Source organism: Oncorhynchus mykiss, chromosome 28, assembly GCF_057628025.1.
Source record: "Oncorhynchus mykiss isolate SJ-2025 chromosome 28, ASM5762802v1, whole genome shotgun sequence".
In the NCBI taxonomy this organism is placed as follows: Eukaryota; Metazoa; Chordata; class Actinopteri; order Salmoniformes; family Salmonidae; genus Oncorhynchus; species Oncorhynchus mykiss.
The window spans coordinates 14,623,718-14,643,501 of record NC_143049.1 but is presented as its reverse complement, the minus strand read 5'-3'; the positions used below and the strand labels follow the sequence as shown (position 1 = coordinate 14,643,501).

The 19,784-nt window shown below is 43.3% G+C and overlaps 1 protein-coding gene across 6 annotated transcripts; it reads right to left on the bottom strand.

Moving 5' to 3' along the window:
- Positions 1-200: 200 nt before the first annotated feature.
- Positions 201-17,924, bottom strand: rb1cc1 (RB1-inducible coiled-coil 1). 6 transcript variants are annotated; one of them, XM_021589216.3, is made up of 23 exons: positions 17,543-17,924; positions 16,160-16,292; positions 15,893-16,019; positions 15,525-15,695; positions 15,110-15,312; positions 14,326-14,731; positions 13,924-14,094; positions 13,565-13,749; positions 13,196-13,382; positions 12,918-12,999; positions 12,740-12,804; positions 12,529-12,632; positions 11,421-11,553; positions 9,383-11,307; positions 7,511-7,703; positions 5,400-5,508; positions 4,680-4,995; positions 3,995-4,049; positions 3,855-3,902; positions 1,965-2,023; positions 1,698-1,825; positions 1,309-1,397; positions 201-1,129 (listed from the first exon to the last, which is right to left on the bottom strand). In XM_021589216.3, the coding sequence occupies exons 2-23, from the start codon at positions 16,228-16,230 to the stop codon at positions 1,052-1,054; spliced, it is 4,905 nt and encodes a 1,634-aa protein (XP_021444891.3). In that variant the 5' UTR covers positions 16,231-16,292; positions 17,543-17,924; the 3' UTR covers positions 201-1,051. The 6 variants fall into 6 exon arrangements, with proteins under 6 accessions (XP_021444891.3, XP_021444893.3, XP_021444892.3 ...); XM_021589218.3 differs by having other exon boundaries at positions 1,309-1,379; XM_021589217.3 differs by having other exon boundaries at positions 17,100-17,909.
- Positions 17,925-19,784: the final 1,860 nt, after the last annotated feature.

Here is a 19,784-nt window from a genome sequence, read left to right as displayed (position 1 = left end):
GTATATTCAATATATGATACTCTCTCCAATGCTGCACTTCCGAGGTGTTGCTCATCATGTTAAATGAATGTCATATTTTTTATGAAACATCTTTTTAAACATCTGTCCTGTCTTTACATCTTATATGTGTATATTTTGTAATGGGCAAGTATGTCAGTTGTGTACCTGATATGTTGAAATAACTATGTGGAGTAAAGTTATTTGGGATCAATCCTTTATTGTTTCAAAACTCTAAATTATTTTACAATACAGTCCTTTATTGTTACTTCCGTGATTTGAATGATGGGTAAATGTACAATGTCATCCAATCATGAAACACAGTCAAACAAGTATTCCTTTCTACATATCAATATTCTATGATAGCGGGAAGTTTTGCGCTGTTAGTTTTCTCTGTATTTATTTTATTTAATAGCACAATTCCTTCCCTTTTGAATGAACAAAAAGCATTGTTTTTGGAAAGTGCATCGTCAATGATTGCAATGATGACCGCTTGCGTCAGTCAGCCAAAATGTACATTTCAGTATTAACTCAGGGCCATACTGCGTCGTGAGTAACAAAACGGCATTGACTACACTTCCAACTACAACATTTATCTGGATAAGTAAAACCAAAGAAAATATATCAATATGCATGCCATGAACATTCATCCATAAACATTTACAATAAATGTATATTTTCATTTGAATTATATTGCTGATAATGATGAACTATTTTCCACAAAAGAGGACAAATGCTGATAATGAATGAGAACTAAATATATAAACATTCAAATAGTTTTTGTTCAAATTAACACACGGGTATTAATGCTTTCTGCCAGTGTTTAGGGCCATGCCCTAATAAAGAAATAGCATTTGGTCCACAACAACAAATACTCTAGTTTAAAAAGAAAGACGGGGTTGATGAGATGTTGAACTGAAGGCCAAAATAATACCATGATTATGATCTTTCTTTTCATTTTCAAGTTGATAAGAGATCTATAAATGATGTATGATGTGAGTGTTTAAAACTTTATGCAATATAAATATACATTTCAGCTCATAACTTGGCTGTACTATACTTTCTTGTTCCACGGAACAGCTTTCACCCTGTAGAACTTGGTGCCCAAAGGAACTTTGAACCGGTTTTGAGCCTAAGATGGGAAACATACACAACATACGTGCTCTTAGAAAGTCATCCTTTGATTGTTCATTATTTTATTTTAATTATTGATTATTTGACCTCCTTTAATGGCCATCTATATTCAAAAAAGCTACTGTGCTCTACTACTAGACTATTACAATTCATGACCTATATACTACTATACTTTACCTTTTTCGCCTGGCAATATTCTTTCTCCATAACTTTTCCGAGAACCCACGGCCGTCTTGAGGCTCCTGATGCTGAAGTAAACATAGGATCTGTCAGTGATCGACACAATAAAACCAATGCTCAGTACACAAACTTTGACACGGGTTACTCAAAATCACTTATCTGTCCAAGTTAATAAATTCAACAGTATTTACAGCTTGTGAAGAGACACCTGCTTGTTTTTGCACATAACTTGCTCTTCAAAACCACATTACACAATAACTTAGTATAATTGTCTATTATATACAACAAAAGTTCAATTGTAAATTTTTGTATATTATAACTTTATTCTATAATAACTTAATGCTTTTTAAGAATTGAGGCCTACAATTAAAAGGTGATTTTCTGACCTGGTTTGAGGTCCAGGGCCGTGAGGGACTCAGAGTGGAGGAAGTACAGGGTGGGACCCACGGTGAATAGCACATAGTTGTCATGCCTTTCATCGAGGATGATCAGAACCAAGTCGCCAACCTGGAAACTGAAACGGACACAGCGGTCAACCTTCACACAAAAATGGTGCTAGATTCTTACTTTGATATGCTAGAGAAAACGTACAGCCACTGAGTCTATATACACTACACATCAGCACTTTTGTGTGTCAATCTTCGTATGCTTACTCTCGGATGGCAATTTTCTCAGAATGCCGTGACGACACCGAGGACATGCTTTGAGACATCTACAAAGAGAGAACGGTCATGGTTGTTAAGAGTGAGACGATAATCTTCTTGACACTGCTGGCCATGGATGCGTTCCTGGCCAAAATGTATACTGACTGATCTTTGCATAGCAGCCATCAATAGTACCGTATGTTGTGCGGCGTGAAATGTACTTGCTGGAACGGATACATTTTGGCATGCATTGTTATGCTTTTGTTTAGGTATGTGAGCAATAGTGCTGCAATATGTCAAACTGCCTGTATGATTGTTTTGATTCCCCTTTATCAGAAGGCTTTTGATAGAGGAAGTTACTGTTGCCGCTCAGAAAGCTCCTAGGTCTGCTGAACAGAGATTGAAGCATTGATGCTATTGCCATCTAGTGGTGGTGGGGTAAAATAGCTTGGGGTACACTGATAAAGCCTGTGAAAAGCTAAATGAATTATATCAGCCTATTCACCGAGTGTATAAAACATTAGGAACACCTTCCGAATACTGAGTTGCACCTCAGAACAGCCCTCAGAACAGCCTTGATTCGTCAGGGCATGGACTGTACAAGGTTTCGAAAGAGTTCCACAGGGATGCTAGGGACATGTTGACTCCAATGCTTCCCACAGCGTCAAGTTGGCTGGTAGTGGAGCTCTAATCCAAATAGCTTGTTCCATCTCCTCCCACAGATACACAACTGAATTGAGATCTGGTGACTAGGCGGGCCACTGCAGGAAGTCAAATTCACTTTCATGTTCGCAGAACCATTCCTGTACAATCCTAGCGTTATGGCATGGGGCATTATCCTGTTAAAAAATAAAACATTGGCAGCTCGATTCACTGCTGCCATGAAGGGATGCACATGATTAGCAACAATGTTCAGACTTCATGTGGCTTTCAAACTTTTATCAAGGGGCCCAATGTGTGCCATGAAATCACACCATCACACCCCCAACACCAGTCTGCAAAGTTGACACGCGGTATGACGGATGCATATACTCATGTTTTTACCCTAGTCCTCCCATCAGCATGAAACAGCAGGAACGGGGACTCGTCAGACCATGTCTTTTCAATTCTCCAGTGTCCAGTGTTTTCGTTCCTTGTTTTCGTTCAGCCCACTGCAAACGCAGTTTTTAGTTTTTTAGCTGAAAGAAGTGGAACTTTGTAAGGTCATCAGCTGCCATACCCCATTCTTGTCAAGGCATGACAAGTTATGAATTATTTTATGGGTCTTTGTGCACCAATGTTGTACTGAACTGTCACTGGACTAACTGTAGCCAGTCTGTTGCTCCGCACAATTCGTGTCAGCCTCCTTTGTCCTCTTCCACCAATGACAGCTGGATGTCCTTTGGGTAGTGGACCATTCTTGATACACATGGGAACCTGTTGAGTGAAAAACCCAGCAGCGTTGCAGTTCTTGACACACTCAAACCGGTGCACCTTGCACCTACGACCATACCCCCTTCAAAGGCACTTAAATATTTTGTCTTGCCCATTCCCCCTCCGAATGGCACACAAACACAATCCATGTCTCAATTGTCTCAAGGCCTAAAAATCCTTCTTTAAAAATCAATCTCCTCTTCAACTACACTGATTGAAGTGGATTTAACAGGTGACCTCAATAAGGGTTCATAGCTTTCACCTGGATTCGCGTGGTCAGTCTGTCATGGAAAGAGCAGGTGTTCCTAATGTTTTATACACTCTGTGTATATCTAGAAGTAAACAATACACATGGTAACCAAGTGAAAAAACATGTTCATTTTGGGGGGGGGGGGGGGCTAGAATGGTTGGCTTAAACAATCACATGATATTAAAATCAACATTTCCTCCTCCTCTAATCAGCCATCAAAGTCAACAAAAACCTACCAGTCTTTGACTGAGGCGCTTGTTTTCTTCTTCCTTCATGTGTAAAGTCTGAAATATGGCAGAAGGTGTTACAGCTCAAGTCAAATTCTACAACAATCCAACCCCAACTTCATCAGGTTCCATTTAGATGTCTTACTCACCCTCTCAAGTAACAGTATCCGCTGTTTCTCCTCTGACATCATCAGGATGTTATCGCTGATAAAAGAGACAAAGGGCCAATAATCAGACCAATTTTGGCGACAGCTTTTAACACATTTGACAATCATTCAAACAAATAGTGGCTCTGGGAAAGAAGAAAAAAATTCATCAAGCATGAATATGAATTTAAAGTGACTTTTGTTTGAGATGGCAATGATGATTGCTAGCCTGCATAACTGTTAGTTAACAGAAGGGGAAAAAAACAATATAACTTACATTTCCCAATCCTAGCCTCCCTCGCTCTGTTATTTGTCCTCACTTTGTCCATCCTTGTCTGGCCATCTCAAACAAGCACTTTCAACATCCTTTTTTAATCTTTTACACATTAAAAAACTGACAACATTCTTTGAAAGATGACAACTTATATTCATAATTTATCTTCATGATCCAATAAGGAGCACCTTCAAAGTCCTCACTGTCCTCAGTTCCACCAAATATGTCTCCATACTATACATATAGTATATATATATATATATATATATATATATATGTTTAAACAATATTTTGCCGAAGTATATCTGTCAAAGCTTATTTCTATAAAACAACAGATTGATTGTGATTGGGGGGGGGGGGGGGGTCCTTCTGAATCACTGTTTATTGAACTGTTTGTGTTTGGGGGATGCTTACTGCACAGTCACCATGCTGGCCTCCACAGCCGAGTCCACTCTGTCGTCCTCTCTGGTGGCAGCCACAGAGGCCAGTCTGTCTGGGTCAGGGAAGAGCTCCGAGGAGCAGGCTCCAGCCCCAACCTCAGTCCCAGGTCCAGGACATGCTCCAGATCCAAGTCTAGCCCCGGCTCCAGTGGGCTCTAGAGCTAAGGGGTTAGGGCTGTAGTAGGCAGAGGACACCAGGGCTGTGCTGCGCAGCCGGTTCAGATCCTCCTCCAACTGCTTCTTCTCCTGCATGACGATGGCACGGTCCTCAGACAGCATCTCTATCAGACCTGAAGACACAAAATTAACATATCAGGATACATTTTTTAATTTGACCTTTATTTAACTTGGCAAGTCAGGTAAGAACAAATTCTTATTTTCAATGACGGCCTAGGAACAGTGTGTTAACTGCCTTGTTCAGGGGCAGAACGATTTCTTACCTTGCCAGCTCGGGGATCCGATCTTGCAACCTTTCGGTTACTAGTCCAACGCTCAAACCACTAGGCTACCTGCCACCCCTAATGAATGAACTGCAGCACGGCTTACTTTCAATACAATCAACAAAATAACCTCTGAAAACAATAACAGCATAGAAAATGCTATCTAGTTCCAGCACATCCAGCCCATTAAGAGTTCAAAGGGCAGAAATCATTCTGTTCTCTCAGTGTCCTAGCTGTACGTGACTGTCGGGTACCTTTGTCCTTCTCCTGCTGCTGGATAACCTTCCGCAGCTCCTCTGTGAGCTCACTGATGATCTGTTCCTTTTTCAGCTTCTCTCTCATCAGAACAGTGTTGAAGTTAGTCTGGGGGGGAGGGAGGAGGGGGACATGAAGGCTTTCAGACACCTAGGCAATAGAGCAGCAGTAAAACACAACGAGGCAGTCACAGAGGACAAAGAACTACCAGACAGGTGACAGGTGAGGCTGAGTGAGTCAATTGAGGGTTGAGCTCAGAACCACAGACGTCAATCAAGCCTGCTCGCTTTACCATAAGAGCTTAGGCTTGGAGGACCACTGGGTTTTAGGCTGGTAGCAAAACCTATGATAATGCCAATTTATAGAAAAACTAACATTGCGTAGTAAATGTTTATACACTGCTCAAAAAAATAAAAGGGAACCCTTAAACAACACAATGTAACTCCAAGTCAATCACACTTCTGTGAAATCAAACTGTCCACTTAGGAAGCAACACTGATTGACAATAAATTGCACATGCTGTTGTGCAAATGGAAGACAACAGGTGGAAATTATAGGCAATTAGCAAGACACCCCCAATAAAGGAATGGTTCTGTAGGTGGTGACCACAGACCACTTCTCAGTTCCTATGTTTCCTGGCTGATGTTTTGGTCACTTTTGAATGCTGGCGGTGCTTTCACTCTAGTGGTAGCATGAGACGGAGTCTATAACCCACACAAGTGGCTCAGGTAGTGCAGCTCATCCAGGATGGCACATCAATGCGAGCTGTGGCAAGAAGGTTTGCTGTGTCTGTCAGCGTAGTGTCCAGAGCATGGAGGCGCTACCAGGAGACAGGCCAGTACATCAGGAGATGTTTTTGGAGGCCGTAGGAGGGCAACAACCCAGCAGCAGGTTTGGCGGTGGGTCAGTCATGGGGTGGGGTGACATTTCTTTGGGGGGCCGCACAGCCCTCCATGTGCTCGCTAGAGGTAGCCTGACTGCCATTAGGTACCGAGATGAGATCCTCAGACCCCTTGTGAGACCATAGGCTGGTGCGGTTGGCCCTGGGTTCCTCCTAATGCAAGACAATGCTAGACCTCATGTGGCTGGAGTGTGTCAGCAGTTCCTGTAAGAGGAAGGCATTGATGCTATGGACTGGCCCGCCCGTTTCCCAGACCTGAACCCAATTGAGCACATCTGGGACATATGTCTCGCTCCATCCGCACCACAGACTGTCAAGGAGTTGGCAGATGCTTTAGTCCAGGTCTGGGAGGAGATCCCTCAGGAGACCATCTGCCACCTCATCAGGAGCATGCCCAGGCGTTGTAAAGAGGTCATACAGGCACGTGGAGGCCACACACACTACTGAGCCTCATTTTGACTTGTTTTAAGGACATTACATCAAAGTTGGATCAGCCTGTAGTGTGGTTTTCCACTTTAATTTTGAGTGTGACTCCAAATCCAGACCTCCATGGGTTGATAAATTTGATTTCCATTGATCATTTTTGTGTGATTTTGTTGTCAGCACATTCAACTATGTAAAGTAAAAAGTATTTAATAAGAATATTTCATTCATTCAGATCTAGGATGTGTTATTTTAGTGTTCCCTTTATTTTTTTGAGCAGTGTATTTGTGGTGCAGTTTTCAATTTGAGAGGCAAAACATTGTGTTCTAATGAACAACGTGGTTTAACCTCATTCCTCCAAGAGGGTCACATAGCCAAGATGAGGTCATGAGAACACTGTGTGCTATAATTATGACACACACAGTGCCTCACAGACCTGCTTTCATGTAGGGGCTGACTAAGGCTGCCTCATGGGCACATAGTGGTAGTAGTGAGGTAATGGAGTATTTTTAGCATTTCAGGTGTTGGTCACGTAGTCAGTTTGCTTGCAGTTGCCAGTGAATCAAAATTAGACCTCCTCAGAAGAACGGTAATGGGACAAATGCTAAAAAGCTCAAACACTTAGCTAAAAGCTATAAAATAAAATGTAGGAAAACGAACTACAGTACAAAGTATAGGAAGTACATTGCAGTGTATCACAATATGGTGCTGCTCCTAGATTCAGTGCCGGTCAATATCGACAGAAGAACCCTCTGAATAGGATGTGAGGACTATTCCAACACGGACCTGTTGTTCTGCGATGAGGGAGGTCTTGAGGTTCTGCATCTCCTCGTCCTTCCTCCTCTCCAGGAGCTCCAGCTGGGTGTGCAGGGAGGCCGTCTCCTGCTGCAGACGCTCCTGCAAGGCAGAGTCCAGGGAGAGAGGAGCTCCTGCTTCGGATCCCCGACTCTCTGTCTGCACCTTCGACAACCCCGCCTCTCTGTAGCGCACACACACACAGAGATAGAAAGAGACATAAGTAACAGAGACAAGTCACACACCGTAGACATCAGGTAGGTCAACGGGTCAAATTAAATACTCTTCACAAGTTAGTGTCGTGAGGAGTTCCTAGTGAGTTCTCGTCTCGGAACATAAAATGACAGGCACTGAGACCTTTAAATATCCGATAGCCTGCAAGCTTGACAAAGCATGCAGTACATGTTATGGTTCCCTTAAGTGTTCACCTCTGGGCCTTTTTCAGGATGTAAACCCTAAACACAGCTACGTAACGCAAGAAAATAGCTATTTTCAGTGTATACTAAAGCTAATTGAAGTCTACACGAGTTTGTGTAATCCTAACTCAGTCGGGGTCTGAACTTACTGTTGAGTTAGAATACACAAGGGAACATTTCTAAATTTGATTGTGTATCAGTTTTCCCTCTTATGTTAGTCTCTAGCTAGGTCTCCATCCAATTGGCAACCAATTTTCAGGCAAATATTCTCAAATCTAGTGGGCAAAATCTAATTTGCAGCTGGGCTGGAATAATACATCATGGCCTCTCTCTTGCATTTCAAAGACGGCACTAAGATAATCCTTTGTATTATCTTCGACCAGATCTATTGTGTTATATTCTCCTACATTCATTTCACATTTCCACAAACTTCCAAGTGTTTCCTTTCAAATGGTATCAAGAATATGCACATCCTTGCTTCAGGGACTGAGTTACAAAATAACAAAAAGGGGGGGGGCGGATGCTAAAGAGGTTCAGTTTGAAGTACCGAATAAAAACCTAAAAGTTAAGTGTGTTTCCATCGCATTCTAAACTCTACCGGTTGTTTTGTCGCAAAAAAACGTTTGTGTTAAATAGCAAATGTGCCTACTCTGGTCGCAGGTGCTGTGCGGGTAGGCTCGTCTACGTGATGAATTTACTATGGATATTTTTATTTGACAAATGGCAGGCAAGCATCGATCATCATGTCATCAGAATAAGACCCTCGATCATTTTTGTTTTTTTAAAGGAGCATCAAGTTCATCACCATACACTTTCACCACCCTGTGAAGTTCGTCATAACTTATTCCATCTGTAGCCTAATAAACTGCATTTCCCAAGTCGTAGTGGGAGGATCACACACACCATATCATAGACCCTCCAAGTTGACCTCGAGATGATGGTTATTATGTCAATATTTGCACATAAAGGCTTTTCCACTGCCATTTCCCGCTTAATTAATTTGACAGACAAATAGATCCCACCATGTCCAACAAATAAATTATCTGTCGGCATTAGTCTAGCCAGCTATTTAAACTTGTAGTAATCATCGACCTCCATTGATTTGTTAGTCACTCTCACTCAGATATCCTATATAAAAAAAAACTGTAAACCTTTCTCTCCACCCTATGGCAAAATGTGTAGAATTACTGGAAATTAGCTGTAAAACAGCACATTTTTCATTCCAGCGTATGGGAAAATTTGTAGAATTGACTGAAATTATCTATACAATTGCTAAATCATCTCTCTCAGCCCAATGGCAAAATGTGTAGAATTTCAGCAAACATGCAAAATTGTAGGGAATGAACTCTAAAACTAGTCATCTTGTTCATTACAAGGCTGATTAAATGTTTATTACAAATCACAGTTATTGGTTACCTGGTAACAGTGGTACATGAGTCTCTCTTACCTTTCTGAGGATTGTCTTTCCTGAAGCTCATTTTCAAGCTGTCTAATTTTGTCTAGAAGTCTTTTCTCCATCTCCTCCTTTTGTTGCTCAAAGTCTTTGAAGGCATCTGGTACTGCAGCCTTCAAGGACTCCTCTTTCTCCAAACGTTCCTGGGCTGCTTGGGTGTCCTGCTCTAATCTTTTGGTGAGCAGATCATTTTCTGTCTGCAAATCGCAGATAACAGTCCTCAAGTGTTGCTCCCGCTCCTCAAAACTCCTCTGCTGCACTTCCTTATCGTTGCGCAGTGCTGCCGTCTGCAGGTCGAGGTCTAGTTGGAGGTTCTGCAGCTGTTCTGCATGGCTCCTTCCTGCGTCCTGGGCCTGCTGCTGCAAGGCGGTCAGCTCGCTGCGGCGCTGGTTCCTCTCTTCCTCATGCCTGCCCACCAGCTCCGAGATGCACTGGTCTTTCTCCATGCGCATCAGCGTCCGGAGCTCGGCCAGGCCCTTCTCGTACTCTTCGTTCTTAGCATGCAGCTGCCCGTTGACCTGAACTAGCTGTTCGTTGAGGGACTGGGTCTCTGCCTCTACAGTAGCCTTCCTCACATTGGCTTCCTGCTGCCCCTGCTTGGCCTCCTCGTAGAGAAGCCTCACAACTTCCATCTCTGACTCCTTCAGGGCCAGCTCCACCTCCAGCTTGCAGCGTAGGTCAGCCAGCTCGGTTGCCCGGGCCTCCAGGTCCCTCAGCTGGCCGTCCCTCTCTGTCAGAGAGGCGGCGTGGCGGTCTGTGACCTCACTCAGCTTGACCCTGTTCACCGTTGCCAGGCACTCCATGGCCTCCTGGTTCTCCCGGGCTAGGGTGTCTAGCTGGGCCTGGTGCTGCTGCCTCATCCTCTCCTCCAGTTCCTGCAGGTGGACCTGCTCAGCCCCCTCCAGCTCCTGGCGGATCTTCTGCTGGCCGCGCTCGATCTCAATGTGGAGTGTCTCCAACTGGCTGTACAGGGAGTCTCTGGAGGCAGCCACAGTCAGCAACTCTTGGGCCTGATTGCTGATTTTCTGCTCCAGGACACTGAGGCTCTGAGTGTGTCCGCTCTCCGCCTCGGTCCAGCACTGCCTCTCAGCCTCGAGCTGGGTCAGCTCCTTCTCCTTGCGCTCCAGCAGCCCCTCCAGCTCCAGCATGGCCCGCTGCACGTCTTTCACGATGTTCCGGTTGACCCGGTTCTCCTCCGTCAGAGTCTGAAGTTGCTTCTCATGGTCCTGCTGCACAGAGAGGAGCTCGGCCTGGTGCTGCTCTCTCAGCTCCTCCTCCTCCCTCTTACGGATGGTGTCCACCATGTTGCGCACCTCAATGGTCATGCTCTTCAGGGCAAAGCCAAAGTCTCGCTGCTCCTTCAGCACCAGGCCTCTGAAGCGGTACAGGTCATCCTTGACGCTCCGCAAGTTGGCCTGGGACTCCTCGGCAGCAGAGCGGTACTTCTCGATGCTCAGATTCAGCGTAGCCACCTTGGAGTTTTCCCTCTCTAATGTGGTGGTGTCATGCATGCGCTTGCTGTCGATGGCGTTGATGACCGACGAGTACAGCGACTCCACCATCATCTCTGGGCTGGTGGGGTCGCTGATGGGGGTGGGCGAGTTTTCGATCACAAACTCGTTGACCGCCGACAAGAAGTCTGACTCGGGGCTCTCAGCCAGGGAGTCCAGGTCCAGGGAGCCGGCCTGCTGCAGGACGGGGTCCATGTTGGGGTGGCCAATTGTCTCAAAGTCAAAGGTTTGGGCATCGATGCTGTCTGGGGACAGGTCCTCCAGGGCAGTGGGGCCAGGGAGGGGCTGGCAGGGGGGGCCCGGGAGACTGAGAGAGGAGGGGGTCTTGGGGGAGGAAGTCCCTGGGGTGCTGTCGGACCGTGGGGTCACCGCAGCCGTGGATCTCTGAGCACTCTGGCTGCACGACCCCTGGAGGAACAGAAATAAGAAGGGGAGTGAGTGGAGAATATGCACTAAAGGGACAGTGTTTACTGTGCTTTTAGATAGCTGCCATTCCATATTCCACTGAAATGTGTCATTACCCTTTGTTCGCTGAGTAAATCGGTGATAGTTTGAGACATCTCATCCACACTTGCAGCTTGAGAAGCAAGGACCAACTGTTGAAGCATCTCCACATGCAGATGCAAAGGCTCAAAATCACACAGTGTTGGAACCCTGGGGGAAAGAAACATGGGACTAACTTTACTCCAATACGAAATGGACAGTCTCCCAGGGCTATTGCACTGAATGTTGCAACAGAGAATACAGCCAAGTGTTCACAAGTAAACTAATCATACAGGTAGTAGGCCTGTAACAAGTAGGGATGAACACTGGAAATGATTATATTACTCAAATAATATCCTGACATTTTTTCAGATATCTGGATAATAGAAATTCGAGAAAAACGATTTTTGGGCTATTGACTCATAATGAAGCAAATGCATATGGCACCATGTCATCTTGTAACTGTACATCAAACGGTGATCATAAACGTTGACAATGTACACAACATGAGTTTTTGATATGGAAATGCCAAGTGCACATTTGGACTCTGTGTTTGGCTTGCTTGTATGACATCAAAGCAGTATTTACTATAATTCTTAATGTTTCATCTTTCAAAATACACAGTCCTCTTCATTTACAGCATTTCCAAACTCAAGACAACAAAACATTTGCTAAAGTTGCCCAATTAGCGGGAGGGATGGAGGCAACTTCTTGTCTCGCGAGGTGCTCAAGTTCAGAACGGCTGTCAGTCAAAGTCCATACATACAGATCTGTGAAGTGCAGAGCTCTGACGTCATGTGACGCATGTTACTGTACAGCCACTGAGTTTCAATTTAGGCGTTTATCAAAGCACAAATCTGCCATTTTCAATATGTATAGGGGTACGAGTGTAAAGGTTTAAAATAAGTTTATTTTATTAAATGTACAATTTAAAATGTCATGGTATATCCTTGTCGGTAAAAATGTCACACGGATTATTTCATCTAGACAAAGTTTTTCGATGTTATAATAGGCCTACAGTCGTTTTTCTCCAAAAAAAGAACACAGATTTGAATACCAACGACCGTTAGGATATTCAATTAACCGTGCCAAGTTACAAGACATGGTTATTTCTTTACTATGCACGTGAGGGAAACCACGGCCTACCTGAGGAAAGGCTGCACCTCTGTAGGACAACAGGTCTTTAAGTACTGCAGGTCACCAAGGGAAATATCGGGAAGCTCAAAGTCAAACTTTCTGGGCTTTCTTGTCTACACAATAAAAGAGACAACAAAAACAAGAGAGAAATGGGTTGGATTATAACATTTTGGAAATGAAATAGACGTTCATAGAACACGGTAAGTGACTGACTACTTACGCAAAATGAAGTGGGGGGCCATGAGTCAAGTCCTCTAAACAACCGATTTCGGAGAAAACATTTCCCTGCAAAGAGGATCACAAAGCTCAGCTGTTGGGTTTGAATTAATGGATGTTCATTTCAGAGGGGATACTCGTAAAAAAAAATCACCAAATAGGACTTTTAAAATGGAACTTACTGAACAACTTGCCAAACGTTTCCCTTTTATACTTCTCGGTCTCATAGAGATGCTTTCCATCCTTCACGAGAGCACAGGCCCACTGAGAAGAGAGATAACAGAAGAGCACAATTTACACCGTTTTTCATCTAATTGTTTGAGTTCCTAGCATATCTGTAGGCCTGGCCGGAGGTTGAGGATCGTGTTACAGTAGGTCTGCAAGTAGGGACTGAAGAGAGACGTGGGCTGGCCTTGGGTTTTGAAAAGGGTTTGTGAGTGAGTCCTGTGCTCTGACTGACCTCCCTGTAGTGGCCGATGAAGAGCTTCCTGCGGACCACCTCCACCACGGCCAGGCAGTACATCTGAGGCACGGTGCTGAGGGCGTCCACCACCCGGACTCTCTCCATCAGCTCGGTCAGCAGCCTCAGCAGGGCCTGCAGCTTCTCCCCATCCTGGTCCGCATGCAGCATCACGTAGCAGCACCATCTACATTCACAATGGTTAGGGTCAGTGTTAGCTTGGCTTGCATATATAGAAAAGTAGCTTGCACATGACCACTTATGGTGAATTTATTGGAGTGATTTTGGTTTGCCGCATCGCTCAAAAGGAATAAAGATGCACCAAAAGAGACAGAAAAAATAAATGAGAAGAATTAACAGATGCCTTACTTGAGACGAACTTGTAGGTTGTTCGCCAGCTCCTGTTTGGCAGTGGTGCACTTCTGTTTGATGTCCAGCAGCTTCCTGTGGTTGGTCAGCATGATCATCAGCTGATTGGCGTGACTGAGACACAGGTCAGGCAGCACGGACGTATCCTTCAGGTTCTCAGCACGCTTCTGATTGGCCAGAAAGCCCTAACAGCCAACAGATAGACAAGTGACTTTAGTTTTATATTTTAATTCACAAGTTTTCAGCTGGATTGCATTATACAGTACATCATACAGTATGTGAATGAATAGGCACATTTTATACAGTGTGTTATTCACCATTGATATTACCTCATTTAGATCACGCCTTATTTTGCCTACCTGAGCAAGTTCCTTCTGTTCATTGACCAACTTTTTACAGCTCGCTATCATTTGGTCTAGAGCGTATAACCTGTCCTCAAGTCCTTTGATGGCTTTCATGTTCTGATTATCCAGTTTGGCAATCGTGTCTCGACATTCCGCTAAGAATGGTTGAATGACCCGTGGGTCGAGCTGAAATAGAAAGGACATTTACATTATGGTTCCATTTTGTCTGTGTTGCTTTGCATTTTACAACCAAGACACATCACTGAATAGACTCTCATAAATGAATTTACACCCAATGTTGATTCATTTAGTAGTCATGGCAAGACCACTCCACTGACAGAGACCAATTCAGCCACACAGAAACAAAGAGACAAACATAACAGAAAAAACAGACAGAAACATACAACAGCGACTCACCCTATTGATGGAGTCAAAGCATTTCCTCACGACTGATTCCACGTCATTGGGCCTGTCTTGAACATTTATCCAGTCCAGCAGTGTGACGTTGAAGGACAGGGGGCTGGCCCTCTCTGGAGAGTCTGCCTCTTGCAGGGCTGCCCTCAGCCCACTACTGTCCGTCATCTCACTGCTTTCCTGGGCTTCGGCGGTGTCGGGCGAGTCCCCCGCCCCCGGAGCAGAGAACGATGCAGGTAGCTTGTTGGGGGAGGGGCAGAGCACCGAGTCGGTGGACTTCTCCTCCTCGGTCTCGTCAGAGTAGTTGTTTGGAGTGGAGCAGGACTTCTCTATGCATTCTTTGTAGCTGTGGCGGGTCAGACACTCCAGCAGGGGGATATTGGCCATGACTGAAACTGCTGTCCCCAGTCTAAAAATGTACATGTCAAATGTCAGTTCACACCCATAGAATTTAGATCTTTGGATACAGGTCACATGTGGCACGGTCTTTTGATACAGATTAATTAAGGCAAGTGTGGCACAGCAGAGAGGGACATGGGAAACGTAATTAGCAGATGATTCCACACGTGCCAGTGTGGTACGCAACACACCTGCAAAAATCTCTTAACCTTAAAAGGCACATTCTCTGTGAGAAATATGTATTTAACCTGAATAATTAATTGAAATTTAACCTATTGACTATACTGTCACAGCAGGACAATCCTTCCATATATTTGTTTCATTCATACCCCACCCACCCCTTTCAAATTGCATTGAACTTAATGTTTATGCAGGGGGGGTCACTTACTTTGTCAGTTTCAATTTGATATCCTCAAATTCTTGTTGATAATTAATGTACGCCGTGTCAAATTTCCACAGTAGCTTCTGATAAGACAGGGTGCAGTCATCCAGGTTTGCCATGATAGCAGCCCAACCTTGGTGTTGGAGGTGTTCATCATGAACCAGGCGTTCGCAGAAAGAGCAAAGTTTCTTGGCGACTTCAAACATTTCCTGGAGAAGCAAAAGAAAGGTACTCAGAAGTTAGAACACACTAGAAATTACAAAACAATCATAAGTTCCATTAGCTTTCCTTTCTCGAATACTGAGAAGATTACATTTTCATATCTGATTTTAATGTTGTAGCATGGTGAAACAAGGTACAGCAACATTGGTGGCTTATTTTGAGAAAGTAGTATCTGCACCAGAACAAACAAAACATTTACCACCGCAAGTTGTGTTCGCGAGGCAACGGTGTGAAAGACTGCTGGCATCATTAGTGACTCCTCCACCTTGAGCTCCATTTCATTCTCAATAGAGAAGGTGGTTTTAGGGATCGTCGGAGCCCGGTCACACAAAATCATCTCTTTGTTGAACAAGAATATGGGGTTGGTGTCCTGGGCAAAAAAAAAGCACAATTGTCAAGACACTTGAACTGAACACGTCTGGAATAAAAACGTTTTCTTTAATTCAACATCTTGCACAGGGGCTTCAGAAAACTGTCACCAAATTTTGTTTACGTCAAAACTAGCTCCTTTATGCAACATAATCATAAAAATAAAAAAAACAATGATTCCAAATGGTGCAAACTTACAGTGCCGGCACTGTAGCTGCAGACTCTCCTCTCTGCAACCATACACTCCCCTCCATTGACAACCAGAACTTGATGCTGGGTTGCAATCTTGTATTTGACCTGGATGGCATGTTTGAGGTCCAACACTCTGCAAGACATGTAGGCCACATGATCAAATTCAGACAACTTTTTGATTTAAGCATACATTAAATTTTCTGTTATGACTGAGATAAATTGAAAATGGATGTAGGTCATCCGAAATATTTTTTTTTTTTAAATGGCTCTTACGTTTGGACAGCGAGCTCTGTGTCAAATGCCAGAGTGCTTCCATTGTTGACCTGGAACACATACAACTTCATGTCGAATCCTCCAGCGATCGTCACACTCCTTTATCTTGATCATTTAGTCATTCAACACCACCCTGTGTAAGACAAAAAAGGTCCAATAAGTATTGACTTTTGGTTGCGACTGTATACTATTCATTACTGGAAGCTACAAGGTCCACCAAATACACTTATTGACACATAAACTACATCATCTAACGTTAATTGGCCTGTATCACATAAGGCTTATCCAAAACATATACATGAAATACAAACAAAATACTTTACAAAAGACTTTGGAATACTTTGCCGTTTACCTCACTAACATGTAACTTCTAGCTACATGAGATTGCATACACGTGTTTTAGCAATGTATTTCGATATTTTCAAAGGTGAGAACTGAAAAGCAGCCACAGACGTGGGGCTTCTAGCCTAAACGTGTTACTTGAACGCGACCATATACGTTTTGCTAGTTGTAACATTAATATATAGACGTTGCTGCTTTGCCCAGCAAAATTTCTCAGGAGAAATGTTAATGGACACAGTCACTATATTATATAGGCAGTCAAGTGCTGTAGCTAACGTTACAGGCTGAGTCATGTTGGCTATTAAATTAGCTAGGTTAGGTAACAAGCTAGCAAAAGCTAACATCGGCGAACTAGCATTCTAAGTTGGCTATTCACGTTGTAAACAAGATAACGCCTGTCTCACCTTGAAACTTGGCTAGACACTATCACAAACAATGGCTAGTTGACAGCTAAATTAGATAACTTAATGGCATTCTGCTGTGGTTTGGTCGGCCCCAACACAACACAAGTAAAAGTATTGGGGAAATACGCCCTGGGTCAATGAATGCGCTGTAGCAATCTAACGTTCGTTGGCTAGTTACCGAAAGTGGCAAGTACCTGCGGGGAAAGCTATGGCTCTCCGACGATCCGCTACGAGGCCTTGCTTGACACTGTCGGTGTCTAGAAAGCTTTAGTTCGTTAGTACTTTATGCGCTTGCGTAACTTAACAGACCATTAGCTAGCTAACGTTAGCTAGATGGACAAAGGAAAGACGACAAAGGGACATGCAAATATAACATACATTGATTACTATCGACATAACTAGCTGGTTAACGAATTAACTAATACATGTCTAGTTTAAATCATTTAGTTTCCTCTGACGGTTTTAATAGCTGGCTAGATTAACGCAGTTTCTCATCAACTTAGGTAACGTTAGCTAGGTTAGCTAACATTGGCTAACTAGCCATATCTTTCTTTTAAGTTTACACCCATGACAGTGAAGCGGTCGGTATGTAATTTTATATGACTGACATGTCTAGCAATGAGAAACCTATTCTTACCGTTGTTGTTTACTCCAATCCTTCCCCCCGCCTTGGCGAGCTAGCTGGCTAACTTGGTTTAGCTTGAATGGCATAGCGCTAGCTAGTTTTAGAAAACTAGCCGAAAATGTTGTTAGTTAGCTATGAGGTATGATTATCTAGTCTTTAATGTAGCTGACTCAATCTTAGTTTTTACGGTCGATTCATATTGCTATGTACACATTTTTATGGTTTCTCATTTCGCTTGTCACTGATCTATTTTCTTCGCCATGGGTTGTGTAACACCAGCTAATGTTTATTTCAAGTAGCTAGCAAGCTAACACCCTATTCTGCAGCTAGCTGTGTTTTGTTGTTGTGCTCATCGTCACTGCACAGCGAGGTGCATTCTGGGAGAAGAACAAGTAATGGCTGTGTTTTGGTGCAACATGAAAGGGGTGTGGTTTGTCCAATTGCAGTAGAGAAAGGCCCATAATAGCACAAAGGATACAATAGTATCTTATAATTTATTTATTTATTTATTAATTAACCCACCAAATTGATCATCCAACGACAAACATTTCTCTACACCCACAATAACATCTGCTAAATGTGTAGGTGACCAATACAATTGGATTTGATTTGAACACATGGCATTGAATGTAGAGAGAAATTGATTCACTCTCTCTCTAACTCTACTTGAAACCAGACATCCATGCAACATTAGAATGCATGAAGAAAAAAATGCGTCACTGGAGTATACTTGCAATCAACATTTCAAGTAGTAAGGCATTGGCTTTCAGAATCAGAATTACCTTCATTCATCAATGGGCCTATGCACCAAGAATTTGACCTGGTGAAATGGTGCTGACTACAACAATTATAATTTACTGACAGAATATATAGACAAATAATTTTCACAGCACATACACATACTAAAAATACAGAAGAATCTGAAGAAGTGCACACAATTTAAAGAAATATAATAGATAAATTAACCCATCCTCTTCGCATGTGTGGCGTCGTGTGGGCGAGCGGTGTCAACGTTTGCTGATGTCAACGTTATGAACAGAGGGCCCCATGGTGACGGGGGGGTTATGGTATGGGCAGGCATAAGCGATGGACAACGAACACAATTGCATTTTATCGATGGCAATTTGAATGCGCAAAGATACCGTGACGAGATCCTGATGCCCATTGTTGTGCCATTCATCCGCTGCCATCACCTCATGTTTCAGCATGATAATGGCCTGCATACTCAGCAGACATGTTTGGGATGCTCTGGATCGAAGTGTGTTCCAGTTCCTGCCAATATCCAGCAACTTCGCACAGCCTTTGAAGAGGGGTGGGACAACATTCCTCAGGCCACAATCAATAGCCTGATCAACTTTATGCAAAGGAGATGTGTCACACTGTGTGAGGCAAATGGTGGCCACACCAGATACTGACTGGTTTTCAGATCCATGCCCCTACCTTTTTTGAAAAGGTGTCTGTGACCAACAAATGCATATCTGTATGTTCCAAATGCACAAAAAAAAACAAACATTTGTTTACGCCTCTGTTAGTGAGCATTTCTCCTTTGCCAAAGTAATCCATCCACATGACAGGTGTGTCATATCAAGAATCTGATTAAACAGTATGGTCGAATCAAATGTTATTGGTCACATACACGTGATTGGCAGATGTTATTGCGGGTGTAGCGAAATGCTTGTGCTTGTAGCTCCGACAGTGCAATAATATCTAACAATTAATATCTAACAAATAACACAACATATACCCAATATACACAAATCTAAGTAGGAATGAATTAAGACTATATACATATGGACGAGAGATGTCAGAGTGGAACAGACTAATATACAGTGGAATAGTATAGAAAAACAGTATATACATATGAGATGAGTAATGCAAGAAGGTAAACATTATTAAGTGACTAAGATACCGTAGAATAGTATAGAATACAGTATTTACGTATGAGATGAGTAATGCCAGATATGTAAACATTATTAGTGACTAGTGTTCCATTCCTTAAAGTGGTCAGTGATTCCTAGTCTATGCCTATAGGCAGCAGCCTCTAATGTGCTAGTGATGGCTGTTTAACAGATCATTACACAGGTGCACCTTGTGCTGGGGACAATAAAAGGCCACTCTAAAATGTGCAGTTTTGTCACACAACACAATGCCACAGGTGTCTCAAGTTTTGAGGGAGCATGCAATTGGCATGCTTACTACAGGAATGTCCGCCAGAGTATTGAATGTTCATTTGTCTACCATAACCCACATCTAA

Bases quoted from the DNA above. Each gene is read 5' to 3' on its own strand.
- rb1cc1 (XM_021589216.3), bottom strand. From the start codon at position 16,230: ATGAAGTTGTATGTGTTCCAGGTCAACAATGGAAGCACTCTGGCATTT. The intron at 14,732-15,109 runs GTAAGTGACCCC...GTACATTTTTAG, and splicing joins ATCAAATTGAAACTGACAAA to ACTGGGGACAGCAGTTTCAG. The intron at 14,095-14,325 runs GTGAGTCGCTGT...TTTCTATTTCAG, and splicing joins GCTTTGACTCCATCAATAGG to CTCGACCCACGGGTCATTCA.